The 27,190-nt window shown below is 34.6% G+C and overlaps 1 protein-coding gene across 3 annotated transcripts in view; it reads right to left on the bottom strand.

Moving 5' to 3' along the window:
• Positions 1-15,582: 15,582 nt before the first annotated feature.
• The window catches only part of LOC149785221 (liprin-alpha-1-like), a 152,320-nt gene continuing 140,712 nt past the window's right edge, over positions 15,583-27,190 (bottom strand). For 2 of the 3 annotated variants that reach the window (XM_089979042.1, XM_089979043.1), the window contains one exon: positions 15,583-26,654. In XM_089979042.1, coding sequence (XP_089835168.1) covers positions 26,463-26,654 — 192 coding nt within the window. In that variant the 3' untranslated portion in view covers positions 15,583-26,462. The remainder of the gene's footprint in view (positions 26,655-27,190) is intronic. The other variant, XM_089979044.1, reaches the window with a different exon arrangement.

Here is a 27,190-nt window from a genome sequence, read left to right as displayed (position 1 = left end):
TAGATCTAATTACAGATCTGTTTTAATATTATCAAAAATTTACATAATGTTGGTCTAGTCATATTTGAGAAATATGGAAAGGGAGTGGGGAGATTAAAATACACTTTCGAAAAGGATTATGTGCAATTGGCCCCTAACATTCCATTCATAAAGAATTTTGACGTGGACCCTTCTTTGAGATTTATATCTAGAAATGTGTTCAACCTACAGAAGTCCTGACGAAATTCATCCAAAACAGATAAGAGAAATGGTAGGATCCTTGTAGGTGCTGGCTATTGAAGAAGCTCCATAACTAACCGATCCTATTAACAGTTTGCACCAAATGAACCCCTATTCAGAGTACTTAACATCGACCACTCCTTTGACAGTTTCTAGCTAGGGGTCTGATCCAATACAAAGAAAAGTTTAAAGAACATTTATCTAGACGATCTGGATAAAGAAAGTGGATATTTATATCGAATCCATATTTAAGCCCATAAGGAGATAAAATATTATGTCCAAGTTTGGACCCAAACACGCCCTCATCATATAATTTTGACAAACCCCAACAAACCCTCATCAAAGGATTTTGACATGGACCCTTGTTTGAGATTATCACTAGAGATATTTCCAACCCACAGAAGAAGTCATGTCGAAATTGGTCGACAGGAATTAGTGAAATAGGATGGTCCTCATATGTACTGGTTATTGAAATGATGTGTATAGTGAACCGATTTTACGAACAATTTGATAGAGGATTTTGATTTCAATTCCACTTTGAAAGTTTATTGTTAGAGATCAATTCCACTTTGAAAGTTTATTGTTAGAGATCTGCTCCAATAGTTATAAACGTTTAATGAAACTTCGTCTGGTTGATTTTGAGAAATAGGAGGCTAAAGATATGATTATTATACCAAAGCATATATGGAGATTACCGCGTACGTCCATATATGGAGATTACCGCGTACGTCCATATATGGAGCCAAAACTCGCATCCATAGAAGAATGACGTGGATCGTTCCTGGATATTTTGAACCTAGGAATGTGTTTGGCCACCAAAAGAAGTATCAACGAAGTTCGTCGGGTGGAGTTGGAGTCACAGAAAGAGGAGTGTACTTATGGATGCCAGCAATATTAAACCGGTACGCTGTGGAATGATTGCATTCAAAGTTTGCAATACGTGATTTTAATCCCTTTTTGAAAGTCCCTTGTTAGGGATCTGTTCCATCAGTAGCGCAAATTTAGGCAAAGTTCGAATTCGATAAATAAGTGGCTAGCTATAGTGGTGGGGGTCGGTGGCATAACACGTGCCGTAAGAAGATTATATTTTACGTCTACGCATGGGACATAACACTTCTTCCGGATTTTGAGGAATCGGAGAAATAGGACGGTCATTAAAGGTACATGCAACGGAAAGGAAGTGCATGGTGGGCTGCTTCTATCAACAGTTTGCACCAACTTAACCCCTGACAAGAGGGTTTTGATTTCAAAGCCTCGTTGTGAATTTCTGGTCAGGGTTTAGCTCCAACTGTATTAAACGTTTAGAAAGAAAAAGAAAAAAAAAAAAAAAAAATGTCAAGCCGATATCGAAAAAAGTGCAAACTACATATATGGTAATAATAACAAAGTACATAAAGGGGTACAAACATCCCCTACTCAAGTAATTTTGACATATTGTTCTGTGAGATTTTGTATTTCAGGATATGTTCGACTCAGAGAAGAGTATTGACAAAAATTCTTCCAATGGGTTCAGGGAAATAAGGCGCAAGAATATGCACCTACACCTCTTTGACGGTTTCTAGTTATGGATCTGCTCCAACAGTAGGAAAGGTCTAATAACAATTTGTCTAGCCAACTTACAGAAATGGTGGTGGTGGTGGGGAGGGGGGAATACGTTAGCTGTAACATAGCCCTACAAGAGATTGCATCTTATATCCATGTATGTAATACGCAATCCCATCATAACAAGATTTAAAAATGGATCATCGTTTGATATTTTGTACATATGGATTTGTTCGACCCCCAAAGTATTGACGAAATTCATCGAAACGAATGAGAGAAATAGGACGGTCATTATGGCAATCGGCAAAATAAACGCGGTATAATGAGGAATGATCCCATTAGATAATTTGTATTCTAACCCCGTTCGAATATCCTTATTCGTGATCGCCAACAGTTGGATTGGATTAGAAAAAAATTAGTCCAGCCTGTTGCGAGAACTAATATATAGAAGCGCTCACACTGCCCTTGTGAGGATTTAATCAAACGTCGAAAATAATTTTGACGTCTACCCTTCTTTGAGACTTTGTGTCTAGGGAGATGTTCGACCCCCAGAAGAAATATTGGACAAATTCGTCGAGCTGTGGGTCTGATTTGCATGAAGTACAGTTTGGGCCATACATGCGACATTTGTCCATGCTGGATGTAAAAGATATGGGAGACAATATTAGCTAAACAGTTTACAATTTAGAAAGCAAGGGCATGCACGATTAAGGATGCAGACACAATCAGTATTAAGGGCGACACCACCTCACCGAACAGCTTTTTACGGGCAGAATCTTTATAGGTGGACGGTGTTATGTATATCTAATTAGCATTTTTGTTAGTCTTTTCTAAATTTGTTTTTATTTCGTTATATGGATATTGTAATGTAACATTGTATGCTGAACTTAAACGTGTCCAAAATCAAGTTTATTTTTCACTTGACCTGAATCATTGATTTGTTAAATTCTGTAAACAGATAATATTCTCTGTCTGCACGGTCTTAATATTAGGATTATTATTAATAGAAGTAAACATGTTTATTTGGGTATGAGTCTTAAGTTATTGGGATTCCCCTTGGATTTCGGACATGTTTCATGTTCTATATTGCAATTTTGATAACATATTATCTAATTATAACTAACATTTTTTTTTGTTGCAAACATTCAGAACTTTCCAGATTGAAATTCTCCATTAGGTAATAGTTTTGATTAGAAAATGCTAATTGTGACCTGAGGCCAAGCAGAGGTCTACTGTAGCATCTTCTTACCGGAAAAATTATTAATTCGTGCTTTGAGATCTAGCAAATCAGTTGTATTATTGCTGCGCGCAGTAATTCCTCAGATTTTCTCGGTGATACCTATAGGGCCAATTCCAATTTGGTATCCCAGCCTATCTGGGCTTGCAAAGACATCAGAGTTTGATCGGCTACGGTTAATACCGGCTTTTCGTTGGCTTCAACAAGTACCAGGTACTGAAGGGACCGGGTAATGTGACCAATATCCCGACTTTCTCCACCCCGACATTATTAATATGTATATTTATTTATTGTTCTTAACTTTTATCTATGATTGCAGATTGTAAGGGTCATTTGTAAACAGCATATTATAAAGCTAATTTATTTCCACGATTGTAGATTATTCTTTAAGATCATGATCATTTGTATACATAATTACTTGGATTTGAGTTTTCCCCTTGGAAAGTCTGTTGTCTAGACTTATTTTTAAAAAAATTGAATGTACTTAAGAAGCGAACTTGTTTCCAGATTTGATTGGAAAATGACCCACATCCTGGTCATCATATTGTGTCTTAGATTTTTATATAATGTTGTTTACATGAAAATTATTCATTCCTATCAGTCTTTAAGGAATCAGTTTTAGTTGCGTTCATTTATAATTTGAGAGCAAATGCTAATTTAAAATTATTCTTTGGAATTATAAAGTGCTCATTAACTTTTGGACTAAAGCACTATTTTGGGATTTGTGTGAATTCATTCAAAGACTACTGAAACAATGAAGACCATTGATGCATAAGCACATTCAAGACATCGAATTCGTTTCTGTGTGTGTGATTTGTGATGTCTAGCACTGGGGCATCATGCCGCAGACATGTAGCATGATGTCACACCCAGTCACATTATTCTGACACCAAGCCGACCAGTCCTAACACTAACCTCTTAATGCCGAGCGCCTAGCAAGGCAGCTGTTAGTACCATTTTTGTTAATACAAGTCTTTGGTATGACTCGGCTGGGGTTCAAACCCGCGACCTCCGAGGCGGATGCTCTAACCACTAGGCCATCCAGGCGGTGGAATTCGTTTCTAGAATATTCTATATAGTTTGGTTTTGCGATAGATCTTTTAGGATAATTTGGGATTAAATTCACAATATTGTAAGTTCCTCTTATATTTTCATTTTATTATTTAGAGAATTGGAACATTTGTTGAATTTTACAAAAATACTGCTGGTTTTTGTTTTCTTTCTGTTATTTGATTTAAGACGTTAGAGTCGTAACATCGTGGAAACTAGCAATGGACTGAACTTTGCCATCTGGTGGGGACTGGCTAATACCGGCTAAGACAAGGCATCGACTATACCTGAAAAGGCATGGTATGATGATCAAATATCCCGCCTTATCCTATCCCTTCAAAACTGCCGGTTCTGACATCGATAATCGAATAAACTATATCTAGTACGGGCCTCCCGGTGCCATTTCGGACCCATACCTGTCAAATCCATCACTGCTCACATCTACGGCACGAACTCACTGTCTCAGCAAAGGTATAGCCCCTCAAGGGCATCTACAGGACCCCACATGTGCAATCAATTAGTGCCTGAAGCTGACGGATCAGATCATTTATTTATTCTACTGAAAGGGGGAAAGGAAGATATATCAGCACAGGCTTTATGGTCTTGGATACAATGGGTTATTAGCTCAGCGAAGAAAGAACTAATCCACAATCAAATTAATTTCTTGCATATGTATTCTCATGAGGGCGGTAACCACATACATATTATTAGAGTATAACTATTCCCGATCCAGGCCCTGCGATAGAAGTCATGGCTATCAAAGTTCTTAGAATGTTCTTAATGTTTATCCCACGAACTTGCATCAGATCACTTCTGCATTATATGTCATCTTGACGTATCAGTCCCTAACCCTCCACCTTTATCTGCTACTAAGAGAAACCTTCGTATGATAAATAAAACCAAACTAATGCATGACATCCAAGCAAACATAATAACTTGCTTACCTCCTACAGCAGAACAACTCAATAACTGTCTGCGTTCATTGCTCGACAAACATTCCCCAGCTACCAAGTGCAGAGTATCAATTCAAAAGTGTTCTCCATGGTATAGCAGTGTTAGGGACCAGCTTCGCACTACTAAAAGAGACCGCCGTAAAGCTGAGAGGCTTTGACTTTCCACCAGACTCACTATTCATACGCAAATCTATGAAGCCGCTAAGAAGAATGTCACAAATATAGTCCATGCAGCGAAATCAGCCCACTACATTACTAAGATCATGGAAAGTTCCAGCTGCAAAGAGCTCTTCGAGATTACTAACAAGCTAATGTCAAGGAACATATGTACACCACTTCCAACTACCTTCACTCCAGTAGACCTTCCGGACATGTTTGCAAATTTCTTCCGTGAAAAAGTACAAACCATCAGAGATAAGATTGACACGACAATTTCAATTAACTCATTGTCACCATACAGTATTTGAACCTGTCTCTATGGATTTCATACGTACAATCCTGATGAAGAGTACACCAAAGTCATGTCGACTTAATCCAATCCTAACATCAATGCTGCTTGAGTGCTTAGATCCAGTATTGCTTTCACGATCTGTTGTTATTAATACCTCTCTCTCATCTGGGGAATTCCCATCATTTCTCAAAACTGCCATTGTAAAGCCTCTGCTGAAGAAACCAACACTAGACCATAACGATTTAAAGAACTACCGCCCAGTTTCTAACCTAGCATTCATATAAAAAAAATCTTAGAAAAAGTTGTTCTATCCCAGCTTGTATCTCATCTGAATTCAAAGTGTCTTTTTAGCAATGTACAATCTGCATATCGCCCTTGCCACAGTACTGAAACTACTCTTCTAAAAGTAGTTAATGACATTCTCTCTGCTTTGGATAACGGAAAGATTACAGTCCTCACCCTCCTTGACTTGTCTGCAGCATTTGACACAATAGACCATGATATATTACTTCACAGTCTCCAGCATGTATTTGGCATTCATGATACAGCCTTACTGTGGTTCAAATCCTAATTGGTCAACAGGACACAAATTGTGTCTGCAAATGGAATACACTCCAGCCCAGTTGATCTATGTTGTGGTGTTCCACATGGGTCTGTTCTTGGTCCTGTTCTCTTCATTCTGTACACTCAGCTGCTCTCAAGTGTCATAGATCATCCAGTGTCTCACCAATTGTATGCTGATAATACCCAAATATACAAATCTAGCCACCCAACTGAAGTTGATGCTACCATCCAAGGTGTAGAGAGATGCATTTCTGATGTGAAATCATGGATGACATGTGACAAGCTGCAGATGAATGATGATAAAACTGAGGCCATCCTGATCACAACACAAAGACTTTCACATTCACATCCTTTACCTCAAACAATAAATATCAGCAACACCAACATTAAATTCACACAATCAGTACGAAACCTAGGTGTTACTCTGGACAGTACTCTCACATTGCACCAACATGTCATGAACATATGCAAGGCTGCATATCTTGAGCTGAGACGCATCAGCTCCATTTCCAAATATCTTTCAGTTGATGCCACTAAAACACTTGTGTGTTCATTAGTACTTTTAAGACTTGACTATTGTAACTCAATTCTGTCTGGTTCATCTCAATATCTACTCCAGAAACTTCAAAACACAGCTGCTCGGATCGTACCACGATCAGAGCACACCTCCCCGCTGCTCTATACCCTACACTGGCTATCCATTTAATCCAGAATCAAACACAAAATTTGTTCTCTTTGCTACGTTTCACTGACGGACTCTAGTCCAACATATCTATCCGACCTCACCCATGTGTACACACCACCAAGATACTTATGCTCCTCTTCTGACAATCATATACTCATTATTCCCACTATGAAAACAAAGTCATATGGACAACGTTCTTTTGCATACCAGGGCCCAGCAACATGGAATGAATTACCCACTGAACTTAGACACAAAGACAAAGTGATCCCATTCAAGTGTGCTCTTAAAACTCACTTATTTCGACTGCAAGAACAAACTTAAAAGACCTAATAATGTTTCCTACCCTAAAGATTTTCAGCATGTTTTTTTGTTTTCTAATTGCATGGTGTTTGTTTTTTGTAATCATATCATTATATGTTTTTTTATGTTATAGGTGTTGTCTAATGTTGTAAAGCGTTTAGAGCTTCTAAAGATTAGGCACTATACAAAGTCCTCATTATTATTATTATTATCTTTAATACTTGTATGATATTTCTCTCAAAGTTCTTGTTAACTATTCAAATGTAGGGTAACTATTTAGATGCTGTAAACATTTCTGGAAAATGTATACAGGTGTCTGTAAAAGATAACTTAAAATTTAATTTGGCTCAAAAAGGTCTGGACTTTTTAAAAAAATGTGGAGAACATTTAATTTGTATTGCCTGTCAAATGATAATAAATGGACTAACTATTTCTTGTTTTCCGTCTTTGACTTGAATAAGAGTGACTATGTACATGGACAAAAAAGTGTGTGTGTGTGTGCGTGTGTGTGTACAAGGACACTAATATGAATTTTAAAGATGCAAACTCTAGATATTATACTTGAGAGCCTATAGTTTAGCTAGACATGAAAAGGAAATAATACACATAAGCAAACAAATGTATAGATTCCTTGTAAAGTTATTAACTGAAAAAACTAGATGATGCAAATTATTGGGATCTAAATTTGCAGTTTGTCTTTTACAAAAATGTTTCATGACTTTAGAACAAAATACGATGCAAGTTCAATAGTTTTTGACATCATTAAGTTTTACAGTGTTCTTCAATTGTTTGCATCTCCAACTCTTGAGGCTTCATTATGGAATGTTATATCTGAAGGTTGTAATTCATATTGGAGACTAAGAACCTGTAATTCCTACTGGAGACTAAGAACCTGTAATTCCTACTGGAGACTAAGAACCTGTAATTCATACTGGAGACTAAGAGCTCATACTTCATATTAGAAACAAAGAGCCTGTAATATATTTTGGAGACTAAAAACATGCAAGTCATATTCAAGACTAAGAGCCCACAATTCATATTGGAGACTTAAGAACCTGTAATTAACACTGGAGACTAAGATTCCACAGTTCATACTGGAGACTAAGAATCTGTAACTCAAATTGGAGACTAAGAGCCCATCATTCATACTGGAGACTAAGAGCCAATAATACATTTTGGAACCTAAAAGTATGCAATTCATATTGGAGACTGTAATCCATACTGTAGATTAAGAGCCCATAATTTGTATTGAAGACCAAACATTTCTACTTCATACTGGAGACTAGGAGCTCATAAGTCATATTGGAGACTAACAGCATATATATTTGGGAGACTACAAGTGTGCAAGCCATACTGGAGACTAAGACCCATAATTCACACTGGAGTCTAAGAGCTCATAATTCATACTGGAGTCTAAGAGCTCATAATTCATACTGGAGTCTAAGAGCTCATAATTCACACTGGAGTCTAAGAGCTCATAATTCATACTGGAGATGAAGAACTTGTAATTCTCCTTCTTTGAAAATTACAGGGGAGAGAGTGTGGTATGAAACCAGGGCATAGCTATTGTCACTTCCAGAAAGTAAGAAGAAAATAAAACGTGAGACATTCCTTCTTTGCATCATCTTTAATGTGATCCTGAGTGCAGAATAGATGGCGCTCCATCTGCAATCAGAGACCCAACGTATCCACCAGACTACATACATATCTTTCAAATTAACACAACTACAATTTGCATAAGTGTTAAAATGGTACAAATAAAATATTTCCATTACAATATCTGTACAAAATTAGCAATAAATACATATGCTTATTACATGTGTGCCACCTACCATCTTTACTTGTTCTAAGTCCAACTGCAAACTGCACAGACCCAGAACCGTCACATAATGCACCAACAGATCTAGGTCTATAAAGTTTGTTATTGGGGTAACCAGTAGAAGAAACAATACAGATAATGATCTTCCAATGTATTATGTGAGGGAAGATCGGGATCTCTGCTGTCTGGTTTTGACTTATAAGCAAGTGTAAGGGGATGCAAGAAAATGAGCACTCAATGATTAGCATGCATGGGTGTATGTTTATGTGTCTGTATGCACGTGTGCATGTATCTTACACAATCATCAGAATACGGGCAGCAAGGATAAATATGTTTTTAGTCACAATTATTGTGCATTTTTTTCCAATGACAGAATTTCATGCATTTCACGTTGGAGTTCACCACTTGGTATTAATATAACTGGATGAAATCATAACAAAATAAATAAGAGATTATTTTTTTTAAAAACACATCATGTTCACGTTACACTATGATTAATTTTTACTTAAAGAGACATAAAATCTGGATCTTTGTCAAAATTATTTTTGTTGTGTCAAAACACTTGATATCACTTTGCAAAGGAGTCATTTACCTTAATATTAGATCTGAAACAACAAACTAATCCAAATCATATTATCATCCTACGAGACAAGAAAAAAAACACAACTGAATCACCTCCCGTTGGAATGGCATTATGAATCACCTCCCCTTAGAATGGCATTAAATTCTACCAAGATGTTGCCATACAGAATTTTTTTCAGTGATTATTACTGTCACAGCTTTTCAACAGCATAAAAGACTAAACATGTTGGGTAAAAATCACAATTAGATAGGTAAATTATATCTGCCACTTTATATGCTACAAACTTTACTGGGGAAGAAAACTTAAACGAGTGAGTGAATTATTGTAATGTTCTGTGATACAACTGTTAATTACTACATGTAATTGCAAAATAATGAAAATGATATGTTGATATTATCCATATTCTTACTGAAATACTAATGCAATTTAAAGCTCCGATAGGGTACATTGTTTATAGGATAATGGTACATTCTTTAAAGGATACTGGTACATTGTTTATAGGATAATGGTACATTCTTTAAAGGATAACGCAATCCTACAGATTAATATGCAGAAATTATTGCACCTTTTATGAAACACAAAGTAATAAACTCAGAGAAATGTAAACTTAAGGTAAACTTCAAGTAAAAACAACCTGTTTTACTTATCCAGACAAAAACATAAATATAAGATTGTCAGTTACAACTTCACTCACACCAACAGGAAAGAAATGAAATAAAAATGACTACTGTGATGTAATGATAACTTTACAGATGGTAGACTGGTGTTGAATGCAACATTAACACATAATGAACTATTCAGCGTAATAACAAATAGTCAAGTGCCTTGAAAGGACAAACAGCACAGCTGACCTGGGTTTATTGGAGCAAGATTTGAACCTAGTGTAATGCACTAAACATTGAGTAACCTTTTTGTAGCTGTCTAGTCAAATAACCAACAACAATATCAGTAAGATTCTGATCAGCAACAAGATCAGTAAGGTTCTGATCAGCAACAAGATCAGTAAGGTTCTGATCAGCAAAAAGATCAGCCTGGTTCTGATCATCAATAAGATCAGTAAGGTTCTGATCAGCAACAAGATCAGTAAGGTTCTGATCAGCAACAAGATCAGTAAGGTTCTGATCAGCAACAATATCAGTAAGGTTCTGATCAGCAACAAGATCAGTAAGGTTCTGATCAGCAACAAGATCAGTAAGGTTCTGATCAGCAAAAAGATCAGCCTGGTTCTGATCATCAATAAGATCAGTAAGGTTCTGATCAGCAAAAAGATCAGCCTGGTTCTGATCATCAATAAGATCAGTAAGGTTCTGATCAGCAACAAGATCAGTAAGGTTCTGATCAGCAACAAGATCAGTAAGGTTCTGATCAGCAACAATATCAGTAAGGTTCTGATCAGCAACAAGATCAGCCTGGTTCTGATCAGCAATAAGATCAGCCTGGTTCTGATCAGCAACAAGATCAGCCTGGTTCTGATCATCAATAAGATCAGTAAGGTTCTGATCAGCAACAATATCAGTAAGGTTCTGATCATCAACAAAATCAGCAAGGTTCTGATCATCAACAATATCAGCAAGGTTCTGATCATCAACAATATCAGCAAGGTTCTGATCAGCAACAACATCAGTAAGGTTCTGATATATATTCTAGACAGTCTTAATTATCTATATGGAAAACTGTTACCAATCAAAAAGCCCTTACAAATTATATACCTTTGTATAAAAAGGATCAAGACTCGTTTTTTTTAAAATATCCACTTCTGTCTGGTTGGTGCCCCAACATCCATTTTCAGTGTAATCTAAGGATGGACTGTATATTTAATGCAGTTATTGTCAAGTATACACCTAGCATATAATTCTGCATTGACAACTCTCTCACATGCTGACACAATGTTACAACTGAACGGTCTACATATATTATACACAAGCAAGGACACAAATATAAAGCTGATTACAAAGAAACCACCATATCAATATGTTCAGAACAAGCACCCAATGATCCATATGGCAATTATAACTCAACTGACTGAACAACTGTCTAAAATTCACATGCCATTTCAATCACAGCTCAATTAGGTATTTCTTTATGTGATCAGGTGGCAGCAGAAAATTCTGTTTTTCACCCAACTTTGATCCATATTTTTAAAATTAAAGTGCTTTTCCCAGTCCGGAAAACGTTACTTTGCCCTGGCTTGTTCAACCAATTTTCCATTAGTGTAGGAACCCTAACATCTTAATGTGGCACTCAACAAACCATTGTGTGCGAGTCTATCAAGTTGCATCCCTTAAAAATTGATCTACATTTATATAGTTGAAAGTTTAATAGAAAAATTGAACATATAACACCATGCAGACTTTGAAGACTTGACCCCTACTAATGATAACATATAATGTAAATCAAGATTCATCCCTTAATCTCAAATGGTTTAAAACGATTCAGTGGAAGAGACAGTGTGATGGATAATGTAAAATACTGAACCATCACCTTGACCTTCAAGCTATGATCCCAAATGTGGTGCATGACACAATACCGATCATGCACAAGCGTACCAGGTTTCATGCCTTAATCTCAAGCAGTATAAAAATTATCCAACAGAATGTCAAGTGTGAAGAAAATGTAAACTATTGATCCATGACCTTGACCTTGTTGATGGCTACCCCCCAATGTAGTACCCTCTAGTAGTAATGGTGTACAAGTGTAACAAGTTTAACCCCTTCATCTCAAATGCCCTTTAAAACTGTTGGGCTGACAGAAATGTTGGATGGATGGAAGTGCGAGTATGATGTATACTAGTTTTTTATTTCAAAAAGGCAAAAAGAAAGAACTGTAGTACTTGTTGTATGCAATAGATTACCAACCAACATTGCCATATATAGACTATATATGACTGTGTAAAACACTCAACCTGAACCTGCATGGACTCCAAGCAGCACAGACCCAGACCTAACAATATATAATGTGAGATTATAAATGGAGATAAGGGTCTAAAATGTTTGCATGAGATCATAGGTAGAATAAACTGATTAGACCCTAACCTGCCAGTACATTATATAACAGCAGAACATGGTGTACTCCGCACAGTTGAGTACAGCTGTTTAGCTGTTGGGTACACATCTAGTTTTGAGTATAACATGGACATTTAGATAACCATGTTATAGCTTGGACATTTAGATAACCATGTTATAACATGAACATTTAGATAACCATGTTATAGCATGGACATTTAGATAACCATGTTATAGCAAGGGCATTTAGTTCACCATGTTATAACATGAACATTTAGATAACAATGTTATAGCATGGACATTTAGATAACCATGTTATAGAATGGACATTTAGATAACCATGTTATAGAATGGACATTTAGATAACCATGTTACAGCATGGACATTTTTGGTACAGCATGAACAAGATTTCATTCAGAAAGTTCAAAGTTGAAAGGTGAATTAACTTTTTTTTATAACAATATTATCAGTGTCCTAGGCTACTTTAAGTCTAGTTATCAAGTGGCAAGCAGCCATGACATATGCCTCATATGCACAAATATTGCAACAGGCATGTAAAATACATGAACACTAATACTGCTGTCAAGTTGATTTGTCCTAAAAATAATTATTAAGATAAAAGGCCACTGGATCAAGTGATTCTAGTTCAAGCTCCAATAATTAAAAGAATGTATCCTTGTAAAACTAAGGGGCACAAATCATTATGAAACTAAATCCAACCCTGACAGTACTAAACTTATGTTTATGGATACCCTAATGAACAATGTTAACATTTTGCTCTGCAACATCCATGATGGGGTACGACAATAAGGTGTTTTCAGTTACCTGTGGTTTGAATGAGTGAAGTTGTCACTGATTACAGTTGTACATATTCATAGTTATTAAACATAAGTCAAGTCAACCTACAAACTCAACCCAAAGAGAAAGTAATAGAAGGTCCAGTTCTACAATGTGTAAAATATTTGCTATTTAGTTCAAAGTTCAGGCAAACTAAATACAAAACAGTGAATAAAGGAGGATAACCTAAGCTAAACACCAGGACCATAATACCTGCGTTCAGATTCTAGGTAAACATCTTTGTTGCGTCACTGAATATTTTGTTAAATCTAAAGAGGACAGCATAATCAATTTTTTAATAACTAAAGGTGTTTTTATGTAAATGATTCAAAAAACACAAAAAGATCCATCACTTCACAGTTGAAGAGATCCTAATTTACATAAGCTTGGGCATTAAAACAGAACACCAGATACACCGTCATTCAATCTCACTATCATACACTTTACTGCTCTTAATAGTCTTTTTAATATTTTCATTTGTATGTCGCTAATGAACTTATATTAACATTTAAAACAATATTAGAGACATTATTGTAATTTTCTTTTAAAAGCAGTTTCTACTACTGTTTGACACATTACCATCAGAAACAATATCCAAGGGAGATAAATACTATCAAGTATAATAATTTATCTAAATTTGATGTGCCTCCCTTTATTTATAAATCTGACATAAATGGCAACTGGATATATTCTCAATTACTAACTTTAGCAAGACCATAAAGTTTTGTACAAACTATATTTAGTAACAAAGAACCAATGCTGGGTCGAAAGCGTGGATGGATTGAAATCTCTACAAGCCAAGAATATGTTGCAATTCTTTTTGCTCTACAAAGGAAACACTTGTGGGTTAAAAACTACTATAAACTTCTCTAATTAGATTTCAGACACTTCAGACACATTCAATGGAACTTTGAAAAAATGACCTGAATCTGTATCTTATTCCAAGATGTTTACCTTCAGTTATATAAAGCTAAATCACTAAGTTTTACCCTCTCCTAGTTTTATAGTGAGAATGTAGGTTAATGATGATAAAATAGCTGCTACTCAAAATACACAACCTAAACAAAAACAGAGCTGCCTAAATAATAAGAATGCAAACAAAACATAATACAGCTAAAGATCTCTCTGACAAGAAAATTTATTTTAATACAACCAAAAAAACAAGAGGCCCACATGGGGCTCACTCAGCTGACATCAGCCTAATATCCAAATGCATGACCAGTTGTTCATACAATCTGGATTGGCAGTATGCTTTCTGTAGAAATTTATTCCAATGTTCTGAAAACAATCTTTTCAAGGCATCTCTACATTTTATACTTTCAAACTATTTCATATGATCAGGATGCTTTATGTCCGAGATGGTCAAATTCTGTTGAGTGCTTTTATTGATAAACTTGCATAAATGTTTTTCTATTTTAAGTAATGGTGGCCATATTTTATAGTGGATCTGCATAATTTCTATAAATATAAAAGGTATTCAACCGCCAATGCTTTTTATCAACTTGGTCAAATTCTGCCATATGGTTTATTTTAAATTATAAAAGTTTTGTTTTTTTAAAATATAAGTAGTTGTATCCACATTTATTGAAAAATGGCATAACTAGTGCAAATTGAAAAGCTCTTCATGTTAAGATTTTTGGATCAAATTTGTTCAAAGTTTGTCAAGTGGTTTTTGAGAAGTCATTTAAAGTAATTTCTATTTTTAGTAATAACATCCATATTTAATTATATTTCAGCATCATTTGTACTAATCTGCCAGCCTGAAATGTCAATGTTTCCTTTCAAATTTGGTAAATTTCTGCCAAAAAGTTCTGAGATGAAAATGTCTAAAAAAATATATATATATTTATTTTATGGTGGCCATATTTGATGGCAGATGTGCATTATTTCAATAAATTGAAAGGGCCTTTAAGCAAAGAGGTTTTCTGTCAAATTTGGTGCAATACTGCTATGTATACCTTGAAAAGTTGTTGAAAGATCTTTTTATCTTTAGTAACAGTAGATGTATTTAATTGAAGATTGACATAAGTTATGTAAAACTGCCAGGATGTTATAAAATGTGGTCAAATTCTGTTCAGTGGGTGTCTTTTTTGTAATAAGTTATTTTTAGATTTTTCAATCTTCAGCAAATTATGTTTAGTAGTTTTTATTTCCTGTCATATGTGGTCAAATTCTGTCAAGTGTATTTTGAAAACAAGTCATTTAAAGTTTTTATTTTATTTTATAGTAATCACAGCTATATTTGATGGTGGGTCAGCATCAGCTGAACAAAACTGAAAGTCCTTCACACCATGATGTTTTCTATCAAATTTGGTTCAGTTCTGTTCAGCAGTTTTTAAGAAGCTGTTTATTGGTTTTCACTACTGGTGGTCAAGACAGATTGTCATCATCTGAAAAATCTTAAAGACCTTCATGCCACGAAGCTGTCAAGTTTGGTCACTGGTTGTCCAGCTGTTTTGAAAAGCTGTTTAAAAGTTTTTCTATCAGTAATTATGGTGGCCATTTTGAAGGCACATCAGTATCTTTTGAACAAATCTAAAAGACCTTCATGCCCTCATGCTTTCTATAAAATTTTGTTGAATTCTGTTGAGCAGTTTTGAAAAGCTGTTGAAAGGTTTTTCAACTTTTACTAAAGATGGCCATGTCAGAAAAAGGTCAACATTTGAACAAATCTGAAAAACTTTAATGCCAAGATGCCCACCATAAAATCGTGTACAAAATGGTCAAGTAGTTTCTGTGAAAAAACTACAAATAACAACCGTGAATGGATGATGCATCATGAACGAAAGACTATACCATACACTCAAGTGAGTGAATGGATGATGCATCATGAACGAAAGACTATACCATACACTCAAGTGAGTGAATGGATGATGCACAATGAACAAAGGACTATACCATACATTCAAGTGAGTGAATGGATGATGCACAATGAACAAAGGACTATACCATACACTCAAGTGAGTGAATGGATGAATGAACGAAGGACTATACCATACACTCAAGTGAGTGAATGGATGATGCACAATGAACAAAGGACTATACCATACACTCAAGTGAGTGAATGGATGAATGAACGAAGGACTATACCATACACTCAAATGAGTGAATGGATGAACCTATCTTTTGGACAGCCAGTGAAATTTGAACTGGATAATATACAGGACCACAACTCACACATTACCACGATTGATAATTTAAAAAAATATTGCCCACTCAGGCTGCAGATTTTAACGACATTTTTGAGCATATAATCTCAAACTCAAGTTAAAACCTCCAATTCTGATAAGAAATGTCTTACATATCTACATCATTTAAACATAACAGTCATCTGTTGACACTAGAAATGTATATAAAAAAACATGGATGCCACAACACAGTTCCTGGAAACTGATAAATTGACATAATCTGAATTTCACATGCAACTGGAGTCAGTAGAAATGTGTTCATGAAACATGAATGCCCCACCACAGTTCACATAAACTGACCTAAATGCAAACCTTAAGCAAGGTACGGTGAACAGACTGACATGTGGACAGGAGTAACACTACATGCCCTACAACTGTTGTCAACAGACTGACATATAGACAGGAGTAACACTACATGCCCTACAACTGTTGTCAACAGACTGACATGTGGACAGGAGTAACACTACATGCCCTACAACTGTTGTCAACAGACTGACATATAGACAGGAGTAACACTACATGCCCTACAACTGTTGTCAACAGACTGACATATGGACAGGAGTAACACTACATGCCCTACAACTGTTGTCAACAGACTGACATGTGGACAGGAGTAACACTACATGCCCTACAACTGTTGTCAACAGACTGACATATAGACAGGAGTAACACTACATGCCCTACAACTGTTGTCAACAGACTGACATATGGACAGGAATAACACTACATGCCCTACAACTGTTGTCAACAGACTGATATATGGACAGGAGTAACACTACATGCCCTACAACTGTTGTCAACAGACTGTCATATAGACAGGAGTAACACTACATGCACTACAACTGTTGTGAAGAGCCATACAAATGGCAACAAAAGTCTCATAATTATAAAATAAGTAAAGTTACAGGCTGTCAGACTATCATAGATGAAGCCCAAGTTTAATCTTGGTTCTCTAGAAGATATGAGAATTCTCTACTTCATTTCCAGTATGTGCAAACATTTGGTATATTCTGGTCTTACCCTTTCCACTAATTCAAGCAACAATGAAATGTAAAAGTTTTTTTTATTTAGAAAAAAGACTGAAAATATTAAGCCCACCAAATAAAAAGAGATTTCACAGTACATATGAATATTTTTTAGTTGATAGTGACATAAAAGCACTTTCCTCACCCTAGGGACAGAGCTCGACTTTCAGCAGTGACATTCATTACTGAACAGTCTGTGTTCTTTTACTTTAATTTTAAATATGTCCTCTATTTCTCAGTATACATCTAACATTAATGTTAAGCAACAGTTTATTTAGAAGTTGAAACATTTGTTTCATGCTTATTATCAACACATTTTGTATGTGTATAAAAATTGTTATATTCATACCCACTGTATTCATACATATACATTTGGACCAAGATACACAGTGTATTTTGGCCATATGACTTTAAAAGACACAGCAGAAACTATACATTGTAATTAATTTGACAGGAGTAACAAGATTAGAGCCTTGTAACTCCAATGCAAAAAATAATTATTAAACTACCACTTAATTAGTTTATTTTATTTTCAAAAAGTTTTGTATAAAATTGCAGTCAAAAAGATTTCTAAACCCGTGTAACATATACATAAGAACAAATTCACAAGTGACTTCATACCATACTTTCTGTCCTAATTTCATTGTTGCTGACAAAATTTGTAATAATGTCATTGTTGCTGATAACTATTCATAGAAAACACTCTGAAGCATTAAAGTTGATTAAAGTCGATATATGACTGCCAATGGAATTGACACAACCATGAACACCTATTGTACCATGTAAAAGCATGTTTTTAGAACGAGGGTTTTCTTAACATTTTTCTAGCTCACTACAATAATCCACTGGGAGTACATTTTTATGTTTTTTTTAATCTGCATATGTGCTGGTAGTAATGACATGCATTGGTAAAATAGTATTTGCTTCACGATCTTTTTTGCATTTTCACAAAAATGAATGATGTCAGAAAACAACCTTGACCATGCATTTTTTCGAATTCCACAACACAGCATTGTCCCATATGTTCTGACATACCTGATTAAATATTTAGGCTTAATCTTTTATCCCATAATATTTAGACTTTGCTTTCATTGAATTATACATTTTCCTTAATCTATTTGCTCAATTATTTACAAAAACAGACAACCTAATGAAGTGGCATTTAAAAGAAACAGTGATGTCCACCATTACAGGATCCCTTATAGCTTCAAACTGATTTAATAACGAAAACTACTCAAACAAGGCAGTTAAAATCTTCATTTTAAAAAAAATTAGAAACTGCTCTTCACCAATTGTATTTGTAAAAAACAAATTAATATTTACAAAGTGATGTTTAATTTTCAAAACAGAAGTTAGCAAATTTTCATCATCAATAATACAGTAGGCCTAGCTTCAGGAAATCTAGCAGTGATCTCTTTCTTGAGAAAGGGTTAATGTTTGGTTAGCTATTAAAACACACACCTGTTATGTGCAAGAGTTTGTTTGTTGGCATAATTTATGACAACAGTGCATAAATACATTTCACCTTGGGCTACAACACAGCACAGCATCTCAAAAGTCATGTTGTTGTTTCAGGGTTTAATGCCATTTTTCAGCACAAGATAGGCTATAAATGGTGGCCAGTATAGATGGTGAAGAACCGAGGAAAACCCCCAACAGAACCACCAACCCACGAGAAACTACTGGCAAGCTTTCTCACATACCCACATTGGCTGAATCCGAGACTCGAACCCAAGTAGACAAAGGTAAGATGGCAATGATCTGTAATGGTGAGTGGTTTAGACCACTTGGCTTCTCGGGGCCCTCTTGAAAGTCATAAACTACTGTCAGTCATTGTATGTCTAAACAATAACAGGACAAAGTCATTTTTGATTTCTAAACAGAAGAAGTGAAGTTTACAATTACCGGTGACTTGGTCGCCCACTTCGCCTTGTAGCATGACCCTTGCTATTATTAGCTACATAAAACCAGCTGATTCAAATATCTGGGTCAGCAAAATAATTTTCCATTTGTAATATCGGCAGGATAGGAAGAAGTCAACCCTACTGGAACTAAGATTTGTACCAAGGACTGATTCTGTCCTGATACCAATGATATCTCTCTTTGGGTTGGTTTTGGGTAGGATTTTTCCAATCTATATAAACACATCGAAATTATTTCACAATTCAATGCATAGTCATTATATATGTTTTCAGAATATGATCTCAACCCTTTAATCTGACTTTCCCTGTCTATTCCTTTAATATGAGACCACTAAACTGAAAGACATTCAGACTTTAATTTTTCATCATATGATCGATACAAGAATAATGAGACTGAGTTGTAACTATTTAACACATATGTACAGATACAGTAAAACATAAATTGTCCATCAATTATCCAGATATTTTGCTGACCTGACCAAATGGTACATCCTTTGGATTCACAATTTTTTTTATTAAAGTAGTCCCTTGCTATAAAGACCCTCAGTGTAAAACAATCCACGATATAACACTGGCATAGCTGCCAACCCCAGTGTACAAAAATACTGACTGCTTATGGCAAAAATACTGATTTTCTGGGACAAATACTGATTTTTAAATCTTTAATGCTTATGTAATTATTTACAACATCTACAAACATTAGTGAAGTAGGACAATAATTTAATTATTTATTGTCAAAGATGCATGTGTTGGATTCTTGCACCTTCTGAACTAGCACTCTGTTCTATTTGAGAGCCCATTCAGAAGGTGCAAGAGTGCAACACACTATTATCAGACACAGGCTGTTTATAGGAGCCCTTTCCACGCCTTGTTTTCTTCAATTATTTTTGATTTCAATGTACCATCTTTTACTGATTGTCTAAATTCTGAGCGATTTTTTTTACCACACAGTTTTTGTTCTAGCACACGAATAATCCTTTGTGATTTTAAGGTCTGGAAAAAGTATGTGAAAAAAATCGCCAGCAACACTAGCAACTGAAAGGAATGGTTCATTGCTAAAAGAAATTTAGTAAAACAAACTTCCAGTCAAATTATATCAAGGTTCTCTCTGGTATTTAAAAATGTTATAAGTTCAGGTTGTGCTGCTGATGATGAAGCAGCAAGCTGACATTTATTTATTAGCTTCTTCATGCTGTTTTATGTCCTAATATTTAAATCACAATTACACAATTTGCAAAACACAAAGTTTCCTCCTTTACAAGATGGTTTCACAAATTTAAACATGAGGGCATAATTGTCCTCCCAGTTCCTGCTTGTTCTTTTCTTTGCTAGAGAAAATTCTGAATCTTGTGCTTTCCTTTTCAACGTGACTAGAAGTAGAATATTTCAAAGATGAGCGATAGCAGCAACTGTTTTACACAGTCCAATATGGCTTTTAAAGACTGGCATGGTAGCCTTGACTTTGAATGAACCAATCATATTTTAGAACTCTGCATCCCTATATACATGCAATACATTTTCTCTCAGGATGGAACCAGGTGCCTGTTCTAAACTGAATATTGCAAGGAAATTCTGAATGTAATTAATTTAAAAAAATAGATTTTTAACAAGAAAAACATACACCTGTATCCAGGACCAAAATAAGGGACAAATAGGGGAAAAACAGGACACTTGGCAGCTATGCACAGGTATGGTTGTGGATTCCCACTATACTAGATGAATTATATTTTTCAATAATAATTTACTGAGGATGAGGTAACCTATTCAATAACATGGTACACTTTTGTGCCTCACTTAAATAGTTACAGTAAGGGACCACCGTGCATTATTATTTATCTAGGTACAATCCACGTCTCGCAAGAGAGTCAAGATATTTGACATTTGACTGTACTATTGTTTTTATGAAATAAATATATCACAGTTTGCAAATTAGTTGTGTCAAATGCAACATGGCTAGCTACTGCTTCTGTTTAAGAATGGATAACTTTCATGGCTAGCTGAAATCCGTCTAACCTATGATTCCAGGAAACTCACACGAGATGTGTGAATAAATCTGTAAATTACCACTATTGTCAATATGGAGCTAATTAATATCAATCACATCGGCCTATTTGGTGATAAAATATGCAACAAGTTTCCGAGGCGCATAACTTCAACAATGACACATGTAAATGGCTTAGTTTACTGCCTGTAAATGTCTATAACATTGGTAACAGTGTAAATGAACAAGTACATGGTATAAATGGTGCTAGCTGATGTACATGTTTCATCATGTGCATATACGCAACAGTCTGAAACAATATCCTGAAAATCCCAAGGATGCTGTTACTGGACTTGTCAGATATATTCAACAAAGAAATTTCTTAACGACTGAATTCTGTCAAAATACAAGGTAAAAGACATACAGCCATTTTAAGTTTGAGTGATCTGATCTCTCATTTATTTGTCAAGAAAATAGTGGTTCAATGCCAGTGTTCTACAAACCAGTCTGAAAATCCAGCTATCCCTAACTGTAATGCTGCTTATGGGACTAAAATATCAGACTCCTGTTTTAAGTGAGGGAGTCTTATTTGGAGGGATATTTCAACAAGGCAGTGTCTGAATAATTCTTTTTAAAACATAAATATTCAGTATTAAAAGAAACCACATCACAGCTGGTACTGGTGAACCAGGAACCTAAATAAAGTGAAATGAATTAAGTAGTAATTATGAAATAAAACTTGACCAATTTGACTCATGATATGGAGTGAATGGATTTACTGTAAGGGGTCGACGCAGAAAATGCATCAATGATGGCAAATGATGTAACATTTAACTACTACAAAATGCTTTGTTTCTTTGTTCATTTAGAAAGAAAAAAACTAATGCAATTTAATAGTTCCATATCTGGTTGTGTTTAATGCACTCCCAAGTGTAAATATCATTGACATTAATCTGTCACCAATACAGAGCTATGCAATGTGCAACAGCACATTGTAGATGGATGCATGCTATAAGCTGGTACCCATATATACTCACACACAGGCCCTATCAAAATACATAGACACTCACTGCATAATTGTCCAGCAGATCAGAGTTTATGCAGTGTGTTAGGACTAATCAGCAGAACAAACATTAACAGACCCTGATCTGCTGGCGTATTATATGACAGCAGATCTGGCTCTATGCTTTTTGTGTCTGCCTTTTACTAAAGCAAACACAGTATATATGATAATTCAACTGTAAAAACAAAAAAATGCAAAAACTGCATTTATGCATCATGCAGTTATGCACTTCATACTCATTTGATGTTTGCACTTTCCTGCTAGTTTTTCTATTTTTTGCATCGTTTTATTTTTGATCTCTTGTAAATGAATCCATAAAATTTGGTCAGAGGAGAATAAAATAATTTAAAAAACCCACCTCACATTAAGGAGGGTATCTTAAAACACATGCACTACACCTACACTATACGCTACATATGAAAAATTCAGTCCATACAAAACACACTCAGACACATTATCAGTATGGTTCCCTGACTTAGATTACATAATTCAAATTTATACAATAAACTTAAGAACTTAGTCTATATACTATCACATGACTATGGTATAGTTATAAGTTCTTAACAAAACAGTTTAAAAGCTCAAATTTTCTACAAGTTAAGCAATCACACCCTTCTTTGAAGGATTATTTATGTATGCAAATACATGTATTTTGATACAGAAATTCAAGAGAATTAGAGAGTATAGAATGACACTACAATGACTCGAGTACAGGAGTTACAAGATTGAGACTTCATAAAATCAAATGAATTATCGCATGCTATTATCTTTATATGTTTACATAAATGAAATACAATGAATGGCTGCAAATATGGCAAGGTTGTAGAATGGTACGGAACATTTTCCTCTAAGACATCAATATCACTGAATTTGCCAGTGAATCATTCTAATTTGAAAAGGAACATGTATAGGGATTTCATCCTTCAGCCTGAAAGTGTTGAAATGTAAGATCCAGTTTTGAAAAGGTGGTTGCTGTTGTTGTTGGCTTAACACCATTTTTCAGCACAGGATAGGCCATACATGGCAGTCAGTAGTTATGGTGAAGGAAGAACCCGGAAAACCAATTTTGAAATGGTCTATTACTTCCATAATTGATAACATTCAGTAAAATTGAAAGAAAGCTTTAAAATACCATCATTAATCTAAATATCTGAACACTTAAATTTTCTGAATGCCATGGTTTTAAAATTTCCAATAAGTTTCAATACTAAATACAATGGTCACCTTGTTCATTCTGTAATACCTATGAAACAAAATATTACAGTTGAAACATAACGGATATTTTACCCCCATTTATAAATAATAGGACATTTTACCCATATTAATACACATTGGGATATTTTACCCATATTCGTAACTAGTGGGATATTTTACCAATATTCATAACCTATTGGATGTTTCAATGCATATTAATAAATAATGAGATACGTTACCCATATTCACAAATATTGGGATATCTTACCCATATTAATAAATGATGAGATATTTTACCCATATTCATAAATAATGGGATATTTTACCCATATTCATAAATAATGGATATTTTACCCACATTTATAATTAACAGGACATTTTACCCATATTGATATAAAAAAATAGGATATTTTACCCCTATTATTAAACATTCTGATATTTTACCCATATTAATAAACATTGGGATATTTTACCCATATTCATAACTAATGGGATATTTTACCTATATTCATAACTAATGGGATATTTCAATGCATATTAATAAATGAGATAAGTTACTCATATTCACAAATATTGGGATATTTTACCCATATTCATAAATAATGGGATATTTTACCTAATTTCATAGATAATGGGATATTTTACCCAAAATTCATAAATAATGATATTATGAGATCTTTTACCCATATACATAAATAATTAGATATTTTAGCCATATTCATAAATAATGAGATATTTTACCCACATTCATAAATAATGGGATATTTTACCCATATTCATAACTAATGGGATATTTCAATGCATATTCATAAATGAGATAAGTTACCCATATTCACAAATATTGGGATATTTTACCCATATTCATAATGATATTTTACCCATATTCATAAATAATGGGATATTTTACCCATATTCATAGATAAAGGGATATTTTAACCATATTCATAGATAATGGGGTATTTTACCCATATTCATAGATAAAGGGGTATTTGACCCATATTCATAGATAAAGGGATATTTTACCCATATTTAAGACTGATGACCATATTCTATTTAGTTAACAAAAATATTTTAAGTGAACTAATTCCTTCAGTTCTCAGTTTTATCCCATTTAAAGATTTTTTTATCAGTGTGTAATGACTGATTAGAATGGGGTATATAAAAGTGGTGAATTCTCCCTTAACACTGTTCATAATTAACAAAAAAATGTAAGAAAAAAGTTTTCAAACTACTCATTCCCATCAGATGGAGCACTGTAAAACAATGCAAAGAAAAAAGCCTAAGACTTTACAATAATATGGAAAACACTGCAAAATTCAAATAGAGATATGCATTTTGAGTTGCAAACATAGTCCAACAAAAAGTGTGCTGACACTGATAAGGGCACATAAGAGATCTTCACTGAATATCCCATTTGTTTGTCATGACAATGTGTACATCTGTCTACATATGTGTAGTCCTTAAGTTAGTTATTTAATCTAATAGCTGACAGACAAAATTAATATTCAATTTAAAATATTCAGCTAGTACAACTTTTCAAATGATGCTATTCCAATTGTTCATAGAACATATAAGTGAAGATGAAAACTTGTTCATACTTGATAGCAAGTACACTAAAAGGTATCTCAAGTCTCTGAACTATGGTTACCTGTCAATCAGTGTTGGGCCTAGGTTTAATGTTACCTATAGACGGCCAGGCTCCAGTTCCAATAGACATGCAATGGAGCTGCCTCCTTTAGTGTATATACCACTAAATCATACAACAGGAAAAACTGACAATGGGAAATCTTGAAGAAATTGCAAATAAAACCAATTATTTTAGCTGAAAAAAAACGGGGGGGGGGGTCCTTACACCCACAAAATTATCAACTGTTCATGATTTGCAAGCAAGGATATATTGTAACTTGCTTATTGTAGTCCATTTTAAACTTGCTTTAAACTTCAACTTTCTTGGCACATTAGTATACAACAGAAACATTAACTTTGCAGAAAAATATTCAGGAAATAACGATGATTTTTCTTTAGCACACAAATTATTATCTAGAGAGAAAGAAAAGTAATTACATTGTAAAGTCCTAAAAAGCTTGATAAATTAAGAAACTATTCATGGCAGTGAAATAAACGTGTGGTATCAAGAACTGACCAGACTGTAACGAATTCTATATAATTCAGTGTATTAAATACAATATGTCAGTGCCACAGCCTATGTTCACAAAATTTTTGGCTGCATGTAACCTTTTTGTTTAATAAACATACTTTATGATGAAAATGTAGTTAATATGTGGTAAGCTGTCGGGTGGACCAGTCACGATATTACATAATGCAATTAAACTTAAAAAGTTTAATTTTGATACCATTCATGTAACAAAACATAAGACTATTTATGTGTCTCACACTGATCTTACAAAACTGGAAAATATCTTTCTGTCATCAAATCTTTATGAATGAAAACTGAAGTTGCTCTATTTTCAAGAATTCCTTAAGTGAAACTGTTTTAAATGTTTTTCTAATTGAAAAGAAAGAGTGAATGACCCTTTTGGTAGCAAAATAACTCAATATGTCCAACTTGGAGTAACATTCAAATACGTATCTGGATGGAAATCTTTTACAACCAAATATTTAAGGACTACCATAGCTTTTTAAAAAAAAATTAAGTAATGATAAGAAAAGCAAATAACACTCATTTGAATTGCAGACCAGTACTATGTTATTTTTGCCCCTTTTTTCATCTAGAATGAGACAAAATGATTTGAGATTTCCAAACATGAGGTGACGAAATGCCAACAATGAGTGAAATATTTTATTATTTAAAATATGAGATTTTTTACTCCTATGATTAACTCCTGGTTAAAAGTTCCGCATAGTTTCTGTTGAACGCCTCTGAAGTGAACTCTCAGCTCCACGACGCACATGCTGTGGAGACTGTTGAGAACCACCTTCTCCTGACTCGCTATCATCACTGCCATCTTTACTCTTGCCATCTTTTGACCTAAACTTTTTACGCCATGAGGGTGCGCGGCGGAATTTTCCTCCTTCGCCCTGAAAAGATAGATTTTAATGTCAGAAAAAATCTACATTCCTATTATTTCTTTGAATAAGGACCATTACAAAAATCTACTTTCCTGTTATTTCTTTGAATAAGGCCCAGAAAATTTTAAAATATATAGATAAAGAATATGGAGTTTAAATCTAATATTTGAAAAACATGATGTAGGAAGGGCCTGAAGGCACTGAGTAGTGAAAAGTTGAAGTTAACCATTTTCTCTGCATATTTATGTAAAATGAGAGACTGTGTGGAGCAGCATCTTTGCCTAAATCACCTCTTAATATGGACCCTAGCTTATCACTGCATAGATGGACCCTAGATTATCACTGCATATATGGACCCTAGATTATCACTGCATAGATGGACTGTAGATTATCACTGCATATATGGACCCTAGATTATCACTGCATATCTGGACCCTATATTATCACTGCATATATGGACCCTAGAATATCACTGCATATCTGGACCCTAGATTATGCAGTGTGTAGTCAGATCTGGGTCTATGCAGTTTGTAGTTAGATTTGGG

This window comes from Sinohyriopsis cumingii, chromosome 13, assembly GCF_028554795.1.
Source record: "Sinohyriopsis cumingii isolate HCF-2022 chromosome 13, ASM2855479v2, whole genome shotgun sequence".
Taxonomy (NCBI): domain Eukaryota; kingdom Metazoa; phylum Mollusca; class Bivalvia; order Unionida; family Unionidae; genus Sinohyriopsis; species Sinohyriopsis cumingii.
The sequence above is the reverse complement of the archived record's forward strand: the minus strand, read 5'-3'. Positions and strand labels throughout refer to the sequence as shown.